General features: G+C 37.3%; 1 protein-coding gene across 1 annotated transcript in view; it reads left to right on the forward strand.

Moving 5' to 3' along the window:
* Window positions 1–17,147, forward strand: part of Hibch (3-hydroxyisobutyryl-CoA hydrolase) — a 366,114-nt gene that overhangs the window by 328,030 nt on the left and 20,937 nt on the right. The window contains exon 10 of the mRNA XM_090380451.1: window positions 10,347–10,502. Coding sequence (XP_090236577.1) covers window positions 10,347–10,502 — 156 coding nt within the window. The remainder of the gene's footprint in view (window positions 1–10,346; window positions 10,503–17,147) is intronic.

Consider the following 17,147-nt stretch of genomic DNA (forward strand, 5'->3'; position numbering starts at 1 on the left):
TGGATTTATTGGATGATTGTTTTCTACACCAGCATGTTCGGGAGGCAACTAGAGGGAGTAATACTCTTGATCTGATTATCAGTAGTGATTCTTCATGCATTAAGAATTTGCAGATAAAGGAACCACTAGGTGGCAGTGATCACAGTGTGCTGAAGTGGGATTTACTCAAGGAGGTAATTACCATCAGAGGTAAAGGGAAGGGTTTTTGCTTTCGTAAAGGTGACTATGATGGTCTGAGACAGTATTTAAAATTCTATACAGTGGGACCAACTGATGATGTTACCAACAGCAAATTCAAAATGGGAAGCATTCAAGGAACTAATCTTGGAAGCTACCAGGCTTTACATACCAACCAAGAAATATTGTTCAAGGTTTAGGCCTAAATGGTTGTCAGATGAACTAATGAGACATATGGCAGAGAAGAAAAATGCATGGGATACGTACAAATTAATGGGTGATATGGAAGCCTATGATAGATATAAGTTGGTCTGTAACCAAGTCACAAAGGAGATTAGGCTGGCAAAGGCAGATTATGAGAAATCCTTGGCAAAGGATGCTAAGAAAAAACAGAAAAAAGTTCTTTACCTATTTAAACTCAAGAAGGAAAGGGATGAATCAGATTGGTCCACTGGATATTGATGGTTCAACAGTTGAGGATCCTGCTCAGGTGGCTAACAATCTAAACAAGTATTTTGCATCTGCATTCACACATGAGGAGTTATTCAGCAAGAGGAATGTCATAGGTGAAGTAAACATTGGCAGTGAGCTAGATGATTTTCTAATAACTGAGAGGAAAGTGGAGGAGAAACATAAAAAAAGGCACCAGGGGTGGATGGGATCTATCCAGTTATATTAAAGGAGGCAGCAAAGGAAGTAAGCAAACCCCTAGCCATAATTATGAGAGCTTCTTTGGACTCAGGGGAGGTACCCATAGACTGGAGATGTGCAAATGTAACCCTAATTCACAAAGGAGGATCAAAGGCTGACACAAGTAATTATAGACCTGTTAACTTTGTTTAACTTTGTTAGTTTAACTTTGGTTCCAGGAAAATTAATGGAGGCACTGGTTAAAGAAGCACTGCAGGATCATCTGGACAAGAATTCAGTTATAGCTGAGAGACACAGCATGGTTTTGTTAAGGGCTGGTCTTGTCTGACCAATTTGATTGGATACTATGATGTAGTCACAAAAGAACTGAATGCAGGGAATAACTTTGATATTATATATTTGGATCTTAGAAAGGTTTTTGATACTGTTGCGCATGGAAGACTGCTGCACAAATTGGAGCAGTGTGGCATTGGAGGCAAATTGCTGCTATGGATAAAGGGCTGGTTGAGTGGCAGAAGACAGAGTGGTAATCAATGGACACTGCTCAACGTGGACTAATGTTATTAGTGGAGTTCCTCAGGGTTCAGTGTTGGGTCCATTGTTGTTTTCTGTATTTATAAATGATATTGATGATGGTATATCAAGCTTAATGTCCAAGTTTGCAGACGATACAAAGGTTGGCAGGGTTGTTAAGGACACTACTGATGCTATGCTGCTGCAACAGGATCTGGAAAGGTTGGGCAGATGGGCTGAGAGGTGGCAAATGAAGTTTAATATTGACAAATGTAAAGTACTACATATGGGAAACCGTAACCCCAGATCAACGTATCAACTCTGTGGTACTATGCTGACAGTGGTAGAGAATGAAAAGGACCTGGGGGTAATTGTGCAGGCAGATATGAAGTTCTCTGAGCAGTGCAGACGAGCTGCAAGAGTAGCTCATGGTGTCTTGTCAATGATATACAGGAATTTTTCTAGCAGGGATAGGGATGTGATTATTCCCTTGTATAAGGCATTGGTCAGGCCACACCTTGAGTACTGTATACAGGTCTGGAGGCCTCATTTCAAGAAGGATGTAGAGCTGCTGGAACGAGTACAGAGAAGGGCAACAAGATTAGTGAATGGAACAAAGGGTTGCTCTTACGAAGAAAGGCTTAAGTTTTGCAAATTACAGAGTCTGGAGACTAGGCATCGGCGAGGTGATCTGATAGAGGTGTATAAGGCTTTGAATGGCTTGAGCATGCTCAATGCCGATGGGATTCTTCCTCTTGCTCAGAATAATCACCTGAGAGGGCATAAATTCAAATTGAGGAGGGACGGATGTCGGATGGATGTGCGGAAATTTGCCTTTAGCCAGCGGGCAGTTGGTTTGTGGAATAGACTTCCATCACTTGTTGTTGAAGTTGAGAGCCTAAACAAATTTAAGGCTCAGCTGGACAGGTATTTCGAACGAATGGAGGGGTGAAATGGGAGTAGTGGTTGTGTTTTTTTTTTTTTTTTTGGCTGATGCTGAATAAGCTTGCTTTCTTTCATCATATGCCTCTACTAATGCTAATGCTAACTCCCTTTTCTGGAGGTGCCTCCATAGCCAGGTGGCCAGGAGCAGCAATGCATAGCACATGCACTGCTGCTCCTGCCCACCTTCTTGATTATACTGGTGTTTAAGCCCGTGAACACCAAATACGGAGGATGCGAAAAGGTCAGGGAATGACCATCGCATATCCCCGGAACAATATGGCCTTTAGTTGCTAATGCTCCTAAAAACCAAATAACAACAACAACTTTTCTGGAAAGGGACAAATTTTCTTATTTGGGGCCAAAACATGAAGATTTTAAACTTTTGTTTGCTTCATCAGTACCCCTTGGAATAACAGGTAGAGTTTGTCTGAAGTCTCCAGCAGACAACATGGTGACCTCTCCTATCAGGCTTGCTTTCTTGCATCATATGCTTCTACTAATGCTAATGCTAACTCCCTTTTCTGGAGGTGCCTCCATAGCCAGGTGGGCAGGAGCAGCAGTGCATAGCACATGCACTGCTGCCCCTGCCCACCTTGATTATACCGGTGTTTAAGCCAATATCTTTCAGTGTTCTGCTGAGAGCTGACTTATATGTTGGCTTTGTGCAACATTGTGCACTCATCCCATATAATAAGCATGCATTCTCGGAGCACTTGCAGACCCACATAGGACATAGTCATTTGACTCGTTCGTTTTTGCTGAGGGCTGATGACCCTCCTATGTGTGAGTCCTGTGGCACAATTTTATCAATTAGACATTTTAATTGACTGTCCAGATTTTAGCATTATCCGTTTTACCGCTTTTAATCATCTGACTGAGCCGTATACACTCAGTCAGATTTTATCCGACAATGACAATGTGTCTGCTGTTTTTAGCTATTTTAAATCAATAAATGTTTTTACTTGTATTTAAAATTTACAAGTTATTGTTATTTCTTTATTGATTTATCTTTTTTACATTTTATACCATTGTTATTTTATATTTTGAAATGGTTACCTAAGTAATTAGGTCAGTGAAATTTAAATTTTTATATATAACCTGGTTTTGGTGCATTATAGCCTTAGTTGCTAATGCGCCAATAAAACCCAACAACCAACCAACCAACCAACCAACCATCGGAGCACTTGCGTAATGGTGCTTTGATTGGAAATATTGCACACTGCAGTTTCATGATTCGGGTTGAGTGGTAATTTGAATTCCACATGGGTAGTTTACCACCTTCTAGCAATTTAGCAGCAATCCCTGAAGAAGTGACACCAATTGCAATTTTCCTTGTGCTTCTCACTTTGTCCAGCAACAAATATACTAGGTGTGCTTTACTTGTGCTTCCAGGTGCATCTAAAAGGGAACCTTTCCCTGAATCTGTGTCTATGCTTTCTAAATATTTGAGGTACACTTTCTTCTGATCTTCTGTAAGCTGGAGTACGTTGTTCTCAATCATTTTTAATAAAACGTCAACATAATAACTAATCTCTGTGAAGACAGTCCCAATTTCCCATGATCTGATCTGAATGTTTCAGTTCAGGCAAGCCAAAATGCTTTAAGGATTGATCTCCCAAGGAAAGTATCACATCTTCCAAAAAAATTACGGTATTGTTATAAATTATTTCTCCTCCCTTGATATTTATCAGGGAACTCTCTTTGCACCTGCTGCAGAATATCGTATGAAAAGGTGATTTGATATTTTTCCCATAACAGTGCTCACTCAGCAACCTGACAAAAAAACTAATATGATGGCAAATAATTCTCTTAATTTAAAGAGTAACTCAACTGTGGCAGCTTCTTCCAAGGTTTTATCAAAATGGCTGTCGTCTTCTAGTAAACAAAGTGCCTTGTGGGCCAACTGAAAAGTAGGATGGATGACAGTTTTGAGATCTGAAAAGAATGTTGCTCCCCAAACTTCATTCAGTAGCAAATGAATATGGTAACAGTCAGAATTATTGGGATGCACTGTGTAAGTCTGCCAAGCATTTGGTCTTTTTCCACACCTGGATAACCTTTGGCATTCTTCCTTGCTTTCTCTGAACAAATTTGTTTTTGCCCCAGACATACTATGAAGGAATTTCATGATGCAGAAGTATTTTAGCAAAATCATCCACCTTGCATAATTCAGAAAAAGCCATAAGGGTAGTTTTAAAGGTGTCATTTACTTTCACCATTATGTTATTACCAGTAAAGTATGCATTGACCATTTTCTAAGTGAACAGAGAGGAAAACACCTTTCATGATTCGAGAAATTCAAAATGTGACAAACAGCTTCTGAACCCATGGTGTATCTTCCTGTTTGCTAGATGTTCATTTCATTGCGTTCATACTCCACTGCAAACATAGCGTGGTCACTGCCCTTATTAGCATACTTATAAATGTATTTAATAAACTTCATGGAGATGCAGTATTCAGTTTTGGTATGGGCATTAGTTAACATGTGGGAGAGGACAGAATTGTACGACACTAACCAGCTCCATGACATATCTGACTGCTTTAAATTTTAACAGTAAAGCCACTGTGAGCTGGGGATCTTCATTGGTATTTGGAGTAACCATCGTCGCCTATCTGAGTTTCATAATTAGTGGTATAGGGTACCTCTTAGAGCACCTTCTGATGTGCACAGAGAGTTCCTGTTCATATTACCACATGGCCCATGAATCATGTGACATTTTACTATGTTGTAAAGAACAGGATCTTCAGGATTAGGTGTTTCTGCCACTCAGACAAGTACATGTAGCACCTTGTGCTTCCAAACAGTTTACCTTTAGTTAATAACCTGATTCTTTTCTTTATTTTAAGGTGAAAATGCAACCTATGACATCATTTATGGTCTTGGGTTTTTTTTGATCAGGCAATAATGCATTAGAAATATCAGCCCATTTAGGATTACATTTCCATTTTTTTATTAACATATATATAAATATACATATACAGTAAAGTTAGTTATCGGAATAATTAATGTCAGACCTGGATAGCAAAATTTTCCGGATAATCGAACATAAGGTAAAATTATGTAAATTTTGTTATAATGTATTAAGGTAAAAGAAAAAGACTTTAAATAGCATGAAAAAAAATGAATTTATTTAATTAAAAATGATAATAATAACTTAAAAATTCGCACATTTACATATGTATGTATATTCAGGTAGGTATTTCACTGGAAATTTTATGTGGAAAAAAATTTAAAGTATTTTTTTAAAATAATATTCAATTGTTTTTTGCTTTTTTGTGAACTTTTTTTTTTTGTCTTCTGGGAAATCTCTCAATTTCCTTAATAATATCAATTTGATTATATCACATTCTTCCTGGTTTTCTCCCCATATCAGTGCTGTTTCTTTTCGTTGACATTTTACCATAAAAAAGCTGAGAAAAATAATAAATAGCACAGTTTCGGGCCGATATTATTCTTACCAAATCTGGAGCTAAACTAAACATAACATGAAATGAAGAGAACAAAATATGTAATGGAAAATTGGGTTCACGGAAGCAAATGACTGAACTCTTGTCACTCGTGGTTTCCGAGAAAACCTATTAGTCCTAAGCACCAAATATACGATGTGAAAAAACAGACAGAAATACTCTTGTAGCATAATAAACATTTGTCTCAAATACTCTGATTAATGAAAAAAGAAGAAGAAAAATTAGCCTTTCAAATTATTCTGGATAACCCACATTTACTGTATACAAACACTTCTTATACAAACAACCGGTTCTACAAGGAAACTCCTTCTGATTGTAGACCACCTCATAGAAATCCATAAATAACAATAAAACACTCAAAGACTAAAGAAAAACATATATGCGCATACATGTAAGTGTTCAATGTAGCAGCAGTACCTGGAAGCATTCAACACTGCCAGTTATCATCATATCGTTTACAGAATGCTGTGGTTTGGCCAAATGTAAATCACATGTGGTTTGTATTGCCACCTTAACTGGGCTGCAGCAAAGCAGTACCCATCCTCAGCACGAGGGGGGGAGCCTGCATTAATGTAATGACAATAGTAATAATATTATTTAATCAAGTTCCTTCACTTTGGCATCATTTCTCTTAATTGCATCTTGGAGATGAATATAATTTTCAGCTCTTTTTTTTTTTTTTTTTTTTTTTGATTATTTTGGATAAAGTTTAACCTTTCTGTTTTGATTTTTGTATATGTCAACCAAAAACTGATTTAATAAACTTCTATAATAGCACAAGTGATTCTGTTCTCATTGTCTTATCATTAGCATTAGTTGAGGCATATGATGCATGAAATCAAGTTTATACAGCATCAACCAAAAAAAAAAAAAAACCCTTCCCATTTCACACATCCAATCACTCCAAATGTTTGTCTAGTTCAGCCTCAAATTTATTTTAAGCTATCAACTTCCACAACAACAGATGGAAGTCTGTTCCAGCAATCAACTACCTGTTGGCTAAAGGGAAGCTTTCACACATCTACTCTACAACTATCTTTCTTCAATTTCAATCTATGCCCCCTCAAGTTCTTAATCTGAGCAAGGGGAAGTATCCCCTCAACATTGAGCCTGTTCAAACCATTCAAGGCCTTATACACCTCGATCAGATCACCTAGTCTCCAGATGCTGCAACTAGCAGAGCTAAAGCCTTTCTTCCTAAGCACAGCTCTTTGTTCCTCTCACCAATCTTGTTACCCTTCTCTGTACTCATTCTGGCAACTCGACATCCTTCCTAAAATGAGGCCTCCAGACCTGTAACGTAGTATTCAAGGTGTGGCCTGACCAGCCTTATACAAAGGGATAATCACCTCCTTGTCTCTGCTAGCTAAATTTCTATATATCATTGACAAAACTCTGAACTGCTCTGGCAGCCCATCTGCACAACTCAGAGAACTTCATATCTGACTGCATAATTATTCCCAGGTCTTTTTCATTCTCCACCTCCCTGAGTAGTACCACACAGTTGGTACGTTTCTCTTGGATTACTGTTGCCCATATGGAGTACTTTGCATTTATCAATGCTAAACTTTAGCTGCCACTTCTCGGCCCATCTGCCTAACTTTTCTAGATCCTGTTGCAGTAGCATACTGTGTTTACTGTCATTAACAACCCTGCCAACCTTTGTATCATCTGCAAACTTGGATATTAAGCCTGATATACCATTCATCAATATCATTGATAAATACACAAAACTACAGTGGGCCCAGCACCGAACTCTGGGAGACTTCGCTAATAACATTAGTCCACGTAGAGCAGTGTCCATTTATTACCACTCTCTGTCATCTCCCACTCAACCATCGCTTTATCCATTGCAGTAACTTGCCCTTAATGCCATCCCTCTCCAATTTGTACAACTGTCTTCCATGTGCAACAGTATCAAAAGCTTTCCTGAAATCCAAGTATATGATATCAAAATTATTTTTTGCATCCAGTTCCTTTGTGACTACATCATAGTATCCAATCAAATAGGTCAGAATAGACTACCCCTTAACAAACCCATGCTGTGTCTGAACTATAACTGCAGTCTTGTCTGGGTGATCCTGTATCACTGCTTTGACTCCATTATTTTCCCGAGAACAGAAGTTAAACTAACAGATCTATAATTATTTGTGTCACCCTTTGAATCCCCTTTGTGAATTGGAGATACATTTGCACATCTCCAGTCCATGGGGACCTCCCCCAACTCTAAGGATGCTCTCATAATTATCGCTAAGGTTTGTTACTTCCCTTGCTGGCGCCTCTGTAGCCAGGTGGGAAGGAGCAGCAGTGCGTAGCACACGCTTCTTGATGAGACCAGGGTTGGAGCCCGTCACCACCAAATACGGAGGATGCGGAAATGTCAGGGAATGACCACTGCATATTCCTGGAGCAATATGGCCTTAGTTGCTAATGCTCCTAAAAACCAAACAACAAACAAACAAACTTCCCTTGCTGCCTCCTAGATTCCATCTGCCCCAGGTGCCTTTTTTTCTGTTTAACTTCAATTTCTCCTCTACTTTGCTCTCAGTTATTACAAAATCACTTAACTCCCTGTTAGAGTTTGATAAACGTCTGGCATTCCCCTTCTTAAATAACTCCGCATGTGTGAATGTAGGTGCAAAATACTCATTCAGTTTATCAGCTACTTGAGCAGGATCATCAATAGTCGAACCATCTATGTTAAGTGGACCATATATATTGTGTGTGTGTGTGTGTGTGTGTGTGTGTGTGTGTGTGTGTGTGTGTGTGTGTGTGTGTGTGTGTGTGTGTGTGTGTGTGTGTGTGTGTGTTTCAAATTGTTTTAGTTTAATTGTTTCCGATTATTGGTGTTTTTCATATAAGTATTAGTGTTCATACAATTTGTATAATCAAGCTTAGCCTAGTTTAGGTTATCTTCATTCCGTATGGCCTATACATTTTAAGTTAAGAAGTATAATGCTAAACGATAATGATTTTTCATAACATTTTACTGATGAAAACATTTTTATCTGTAGCAAGATAATTATTAAATCTTAAAAACTGTACAAATTTATATAATAATACTATTTTAAATAATATAACATATTACATTACACCACGTGGCCATCAATCCCCTACTTCATCGGGGGCTTTGAGTGGATTGACAGCTCTTTTTTGACTTTTTTGATGTAATGCCTCATACTTACTCGTTTCTGTCTGTACCTATACCAGTTTTGCCAATTTTGCTATTTTAGTTTACATTTTCTTTTATTTTTAGGTTAGTTTTCTTAATTTTTTAAATTATTATTTATTTTTCATAATTTCTTTTAATTTTAGGTTAATTTTTATTTATTTAAATATTATTAGTTGGTTTATTTTTTATCGATCTCTTCAGCAAACTGTGATAGGGTACACAAAGCCCAATGGGTAAGTATCCGATTATATATAATTGTGTGTGTGTGTGTGTGTGTGTGTGTGTGTGTGTATTCACCATGTCCATCTATCTGCAAATAACACTCAACTTCCATTGGACCAATTTTCATGAAATTTTATATTTGAGCCTTTTAAAAAATATTTGTCAAGCCATTCCAAATTTTTTTTCTATACAGTTTGTATGTAAAAAAGAACCTCATAGATTAAATTTAGTTTTGATGCAGTATTGTTTGGCTTTAGCCAGTCCAAGTACGCTTTGCATGTATTGCACGTATCCAAGTACGCTTTGCATAAACAGTATATGGGAGACGAGTAATAAATATTATTAATTGGATGGGTTTTTTTTTTTTTTTTTTTTTTTTGAAGAAATTGTTACTGGATGTAAGACTTGGGAGTGTGGTATTATGAGGAGATACATATATATAAAGAAAAGAGACTTAGAAAAAACAGTATATGGGAGACGAGTAATAAATATTATTAATTGGATGGGGTTTTTTTTTTTTTTTTTTTTGAAGAAATTGTTACTGGATACTTCATTTTTGCATTATTGAAAAATGTTGTCATTTTGAACCATGTAATCTTTCATCAAGTTTGGATGCATCCACATATTTGGCAGAAAGTTACTGCATTATTTAAGAAACATTTTGGTGGAAGAAACATCAGTTGAACCTTTGGAGGAAAGCTTGTGGCAGCCTCTAGATTTCAGCCTTGGTGATTACTAGTTGTGGGTCTGTCTAAAAAAGTCATGTCTACAAAAAATGTTGCATAACTAAGGAGCACAGTGTAAATGAAGATAGTGAATGTGCCCCAAGTTTGGCTTTTCCCCTGCGAGTCATAATTTCATTTCTCAAAATCAGAGCTGTTATTGATTCTGAGCATCATATTTTGAGCGTTATTTGGAGGCATATAATCATGTCAGACTGTTTGATACTTTTACATTAAGTTACTTTATGATCCTTGTACATTGTAAGTATATATGACAAAATACACTATCAACTGAAAATTTATTTAAAAAATACAGTATAATTAATTTTACAAATAAGTTTTCAAATTTGTAAAATTTATATTTTCTAAGGTTTAGAAAATATAAATTGAAAATGCTTATTTTTTATAACTAATCACTTATTATTAAACCATTTCCATTCATTCTCTTTCACTCTTTTTTAATTTCTTTCTTTCAGTGCGAAGCAGACTATAAAAAAGAATTTGCATTAAAGCATGTTATGGGTAAAATTAATACTGTTTTTGACACAGACAGTATAGAGAAAATTTGGGACAACCTTCAGAAAGAGGGCTCGGAGTGGTCAAAGCAACAACTTGAAATACTGAAGAAAATGGTAAGTATTGTCTTATCATCAGTGATAAGCACATCTATAAATAACAATTAACTATATAGCTAACACCCTCATGTATTTGACACAAAAAAAATAATAAATAATAATAACTATTAGAATCACAAAACATGAGTTTTGTCATTCTTCTAATATGATATTCACTTTTGATCCTCATCATTATTTTTTAATTGGAAAAGTTTAGCCATTAAAATATATCACTGTGAATGTCAAAAATTACCTTTGGATTTGGAAAATATTTTTTTTTGGAAAACAAGACTGTTAATTTTAATTATTAACATTAACATTAGAAGAGCATATGATGCAAGAAAGCAAGCCTGTATAGCATCAGCCAAAAACACACACACACACACACACACACACACACACACACACACACACACACACACACACACACACCCTTCCCATTTGACCCATCCATTTACTCCAAATGTTTGTCTAGTTCTGCCTTAAATTTATTTAAGTTGTTGACCTCCACTACGTTCCAACTATCAACACCCCCGCTGGCTAAAGGCGAATTTCCGCACAGCTATTCTACAATTGTCTTTCCTCAATTTGAATTTATGTGCCCTCAGGTGAGTAATCTGAGCAAGAGGAAGAATCCCATTAGCATTGAGCTTGCTCAATCCATTCAAGGCTTTAAACACGTCAATTAGATCACCTCGCAGATGCCTAGTCTCCAGAAGCAACAGAACTTAAGCCTTTCTTGGTAACACCAATCTCGTTGCCCTTCTCTGTACTCGTTCCAGCAGTTTTACATCCTTCCTAAAATGAGGCCTCCAGACCTGTATATAGTACTCAAGGTGTGGCCTGACCATTGCCTTATACAAGAGGACAATCAGCCCCTTATCGCTGCTAGCAAAATTCCTGTATATCATTGACATGACACCATGAGCTATTCTTACAGCCTTTTTGCACTGTTCAGAAAACTTCATATCTGACTGCACAATTATCCCCAGATCCTTTTCATTCTCCACTACCCGAGTAGTACCACCCAGTTAATACGTTACTCTGCAGTTACTGCTACCCATGTGCAGTACATTTTACATTTGTCAATGTTAAACTTCAGTTACTTTACATTTGTCAATGTCAAACTTCAGTTGCCATCTCTCTGCCCATCTGCTCCACTTTTATAGGTCATGTTGCAGTAACGTACTATCATCACTGTCATTAACAACCCTGCCAACCTTCGTACCATCTGCAAACATTAACCCTGATATACCTTCATCAGTATTATTGATAAATACTGAAAACAACAATGGGCCCAACACCGAACCCTGGGGAACTCCAATATTAACATTAGTCCACGTAGAGCAGTGTCCATTGATAACCACTCTCTGTCTTCTCCCACTCAACATCATTTTATCCATTGTAGCAGGCACCTCCGTAGCCAGGTGGGCAGGAGCAGTAGTGCGTAGCACACGCTTCTTGATTAGACCGGGGTTCGAGTCCGTGACCACCAAATACGGAGGAAGCAGAAAGGTCAGGGAATGACCACCGCATATCCCCGAAGCAAAAGCTTTGCTAAAATCCAAGTATATGATATCAAAATTATTCTTTCCATCCAATTTCTTTGTGACCACATCATAATATCCAATCAAATTTGTCAGACAAGAATTCCCCTTTAACAAACCTATTCTGTGTCTGAACTATAACTGCAGTCTTGTCTAGATGATCCTGCATCGGTTCCTTAACCAGTGACTCCATTATTTTCCCTGGAACAGAAGTCAAACTAACAGGTTTGTAATTACACACGTCATCCTTTGATCTCCCTTTGTGAATTGGGAACACATTTTCACATCTCCAGTCCATGGATACCTCCCCAGAGTTCAAGGAAGCTTTCATAATTGTGACTAAGGGTTTGCTTACTTCCTTTGTGCCTCCTTTAATATAACTGGATAGATCGTATCCACCCCAGGTGCCTTCGTTATGTTTAACTTCAACAGTTTCTCCTCTACTTTACTCTAAGTTATTACAAAATCACTTAACTCCCTGTTAGAGTTTGATAAACTTCTGGCATTCCCCTTCTTCAATAACTCCTCGTGTGTGAATGTAGTTGTAAAATACTCATTCAGTTTATCAGCTACCTGAGCAAGATCATCAATAGTCAAACCATCTATGTTAAGTGGGCAGATATGATTCATCCCTTTCCTTCTAGAGTTTGCATAAATAAAGAACTCTTTGCTGTTTTTCTTTGCATCCTTTGCCAAAGAGTTCTCATACTCTGCCTTTGCTTGCTTAATCTTCTGTGTTGCCTTCTGTGTTACCTGATTTATATGCATCCCATGCATTTTTTTCTCTGCCATGAACCGCATTAATTCATCTGATAATCCATTTAGGCCTAAATCTTGAACAGTATTTCTTAGTTGATATGAAAAGCCTAGTACCCTCCAAGATTAAGTCTCCATTTAGAATTCATCATTGGTAATGCCATCAGTTGATCCCACTGTATAGAATTTAAAAACTCTCTGTGACCACTGTAGTCACCTTTACGGAAGAAAAAACCTTTCCCCTTACCCTTGATGGTAGTTACATCTTTAAGTAAACCCCACATCATGTTTTGGTTTGGATCTTATTATTTCATTTATTTATTTTTTCTTTCTAAGCTTTCATTGCCACTTAATGCCCTAAAAATTGTTAATTTTTGTTAAAAATCAAGACATGATAGGTCGGGTGACAACTTTTGAGAGATGAACAGATTTCTGCATCGACGCAACAGACAATGTGGTTCCAACACAATGGAGCCCCTGCCCATTATAGCGGAGATGTTCGTAACTACCTGGATGTCACATTTGGTCAACAGTGGATCGGACGTGGTGGTCCCGTGCGTTGGCCTGCTCGGTCACCCGACCTATCATGTCTTGATTTTTATTTCTGGGGTCATATGAAATCGCTAGTTTATGACACCCCTGTTGACAATGCTGAGGAGCTGGTTGCAAGAATCGCAGTAGCTGCCGAAGAAATTGGAAATTCGCCTGGAGTATTCCAGAATGTTCAGATGTCCATGCGTCGGAGATGTGAGGCGTGCATTGTAGCCCGTGGAAGAAACTTCGAACACTTACTTTAATCCATGTACCTTTTGCTTCTTTTCATGTATTATTAAAACGATTTCTCACTTACGGTCTCTTTTCTTTATGGTGCTTCTGTGTACAACACCGCTGCAGGAAAGCATTTCCGACCCCACATTGCTATATGATTTCGAGTTGTCAGGATGTACCCTACCCCTCTTAGAAGTTCTGAAACGTTTAACTGAAACACCCTGTATAGATTGTTCATTAAATCATACATTATCAGATATTACCTTGTTTTGTGCTTGTGAACAGATGTGTTAAAAATATTTAATGGAGAATGGTCATGCTGTTTCACCCAGCTCACGCCGACCGGGCTAGCCGGGTGGGTAAAGTGCCTTCCTGGCAACCCAAAGGTCGTGGGTTCGAATCCCGCCTCAGACTTGGATCAAAGTACTGCAAAAACCTTGGGAGGTGCATTATGGCTACAGAAGCCGATGCGCCAACAACTACCAAAAAAAAAAAAAAAAAAACCAGCTCACCCACTTAAATTTAAATAATAAAATATCTGTTAGAATGATGTCAGAGTGAATTTTAATGTGGTTAGTAGGATCTTTAATTTTAATCAGCATCATTGATTATTTTTATTTTTGTAACTGGAAAAGTATAATCACAGGAAGTCTGTATAGAGTCAGTGTTGGTGTGCAGCCTTTTCTGCATGTGACCACCATGCATAATTTTCATGGAGAATTTTGGTTTCAGCTTTGATTTCTTTCACTACATAAAGCTGTTCATTGTGGAGTGAAAGAAAACATGAGAGTAGGAAAATAATTTTTTATTTGGATAAAAATAAACTGCTGTTATTACTAAAGTTATTTGATTATCCAGTATAGTACAAGAATAAAAATTGAATATAAAATGCACCATTTTAAACTATTTCTTACCTTTTCCCAAGAAATATTGAGTGTTTCATACAACAGTATGCCTGGTAGAGAGTTAATAGTAGTTGCTTTGAATACAAAATTTAACAGTCTGTCTTAGTCTTTCTTGAAAAGAGAGAGATTTATATAATCTGTTATAAAATTCATTTCGCTTTTCAAATTGTCTATATAAAGTATAATGTATGTACCATTACTGTTTTTCAGTAAATTATAATACAGGTTGACCTTCACTAATCCGGCCACTTGTAATCCAGTTCCACCGCTAATTCAGACTTAGTTTCCACAAACGTAATTTAAAATTTCCCAGGTCAGCGCACTGACCTGCCACTACTGTTTTGGTGGCATTGGTTGCAGCATCAGCTGTTGGCGCTAACTCGTAAACACTGGTAAGTTATTCCTACTTGTTTTTCGGCATTTATTATTATAACCTGCTCACATGTAGCCCCAGCCATGGTTCCAATGCATAAAAGAAGTTCTTCTTATGGTGTAAAGTGCAAACACCGTACATTGTCCAGATCAAGTTGAACTTCTGAAAAAACTCAACAGCGGTGTGTCTGTGAGAAGTTTAACTCTGCTTAATTGTAAATTCCAGCAATTTCTCTCAGTTCCTCTTATCTTAGTAATTTTCTTTTAGCCATTCCTTTTTAGATTTTTATTTTTACAACCCACTTATACAAACTTGTGGAAAAACACAACACAATATGATAGATAATACAGCACACTAACGAACTTGTTTTCACAAAATCTCTAACAATACTGACACTTATTGCGACATTTGAGAGTTTATTTTATTGTAATTAGTTTTATTGTAGCGCTCACCGCGTGTGCAATAAACTAATCACAAACTACCTTCATATGTAAGCCGTAATAGTGTCACACATATGTGGCCGACACAGCTTCTCAAGAAATAAAGTAAAAAACATACTTTAGTTACAAAAACATAAAAAAATACTACTTTTTATATATATATATATATATTTTTTTTTTTAAGTGAAAAAACGACAACACTGACATTACAATATTTATTTTAGAATTACTAATCAAATTATTTCCTAAATATTTTTTGGCCCCTGGGGAATTTTTTTTCTTTAACTAGCTTGGCAGTCAACATGTTAAAGGTAGAAGGAGATGGATACCTGTTGGGTAAAATGTATGTGCTAAAGTAACCACCGGTGATCCGGCAAACTCACTAATCCGGCACCCCACTGGTCCCAATGCTGCCGGATTAGTGATGGTCAACCTGTGTGCCTTTAGCCAAGAGGTGGCTGATTGTTGAAACAAACTTCCATCTGTTTTGGAATTTGATAGTTTAAATAAATTCAAGGATTAAGTAGACAAACTATTGGAATGAAATGGGAGTTGTCGTGGGGTTTTTTTGCTGTATAAGTTTTCTTTCTTGCATCATTTGCCACTGCTAATGCCATTGTTATTACCAACTTACACAACACCAGATGATAGTTTGTTCCAACTTTCAACAATCAATAACCCTATTGCTAAAAGGAAATTTTCACATATATATCTACAGCCATCGTTCTTTAATTTAAGTTTATTCCCCATTATAAGTATGTTATTACAGAAACGCTTCAATTGGGTCTCCTTGCAGAAGAGTCCTGATTGAAATGTTTTTGGAAGTTGCAGTGCCCAGTTTCTAAACACTGCAATTTGCACATCTTAAGTTGTTCATGGTAATAGTGCACTTTTGCATTCTTGAATAATCTGGTTGTTCTTTTTCTGCACCCATTCCCTTAGATACACCCCTTTCTTAAAATGAGGCTTCTAAACCTGTATGTATTACTCAAGATGCAACTTCTTCCTCATTCATTTCACAAATATACATGGTCTCAGTTCCAATCTCGATAATGTCCATTTCCACTTAGTCTGCCAGGTCCCATTTACTTTTTCTGACACTTCCAATTATCACCCGATTCAACCACTACTTATCTCAGTTGACCTAATTATTTTCTGTATGATTCCTTTCCCTTCACGTGTCCGCTCTGATACTCCCTGTCAGAGACTTAGTAATTTGGATTCTCATCTTTTTGGGCTTCTCTGGCTTAAAATCTCTCTCTCTCTCTCTACCCCATTCTGTCAAATTGATCTGTTACCTCTATTGTTCTCCCAACTCCACTAATCACTTGGAACTCTTTGACTTCCTTCCTTCCTTTGAAACTTGACTTTCTCCAGTCCAGCTTTCCTAACAGTGAGGTAGTTTTCCTTGGCAATTTTAATGTTCATAACTCTGGTTGGCTTCCATTTTCTAGTCAGCTGGTCAGTATGCTGAAGCTTTTGCAGTAACTAATGACTTACACAGGTTGTTCATTTACTTATCAGAATAGTAGACAATCCTATCCATATAGCCAACACTCTTGATCGTTTTCTCACCAACAACCCTTCAAAATACATGGTAGAGGTGAGTGGTTTTCTGGGCACCTCAGATCACAATTCGCTGGTGAGCTCTTCTCCAGTGGAGTCTTTCTCTTGTGGCCATTCCCAACCATATGTTGTTTGGCACTACAAGAATGCAGAATGGGATGATCAGTGAGATTCCTTTTCTTTTCTTGTTTTAAATCTTCTGATGGCAATGCTTTGCTCACTTCATGTCAGTGAAATTATTCTTGTAGGGATAAAATCCTTATTCCTCACTCCAACTTAAAATCTCATCCTTTATCTAATCCTTAGTT

The sequence above is a fragment of the Mastigoproctus giganteus genome, chromosome 1 (genome assembly GCF_048544385.1).
Source record: "Mastigoproctus giganteus isolate SK-2022 chromosome 1, ASM4854438v1, whole genome shotgun sequence".
Taxonomy (NCBI): domain Eukaryota; kingdom Metazoa; phylum Arthropoda; class Arachnida; order Uropygi; family Thelyphonidae; genus Mastigoproctus; species Mastigoproctus giganteus.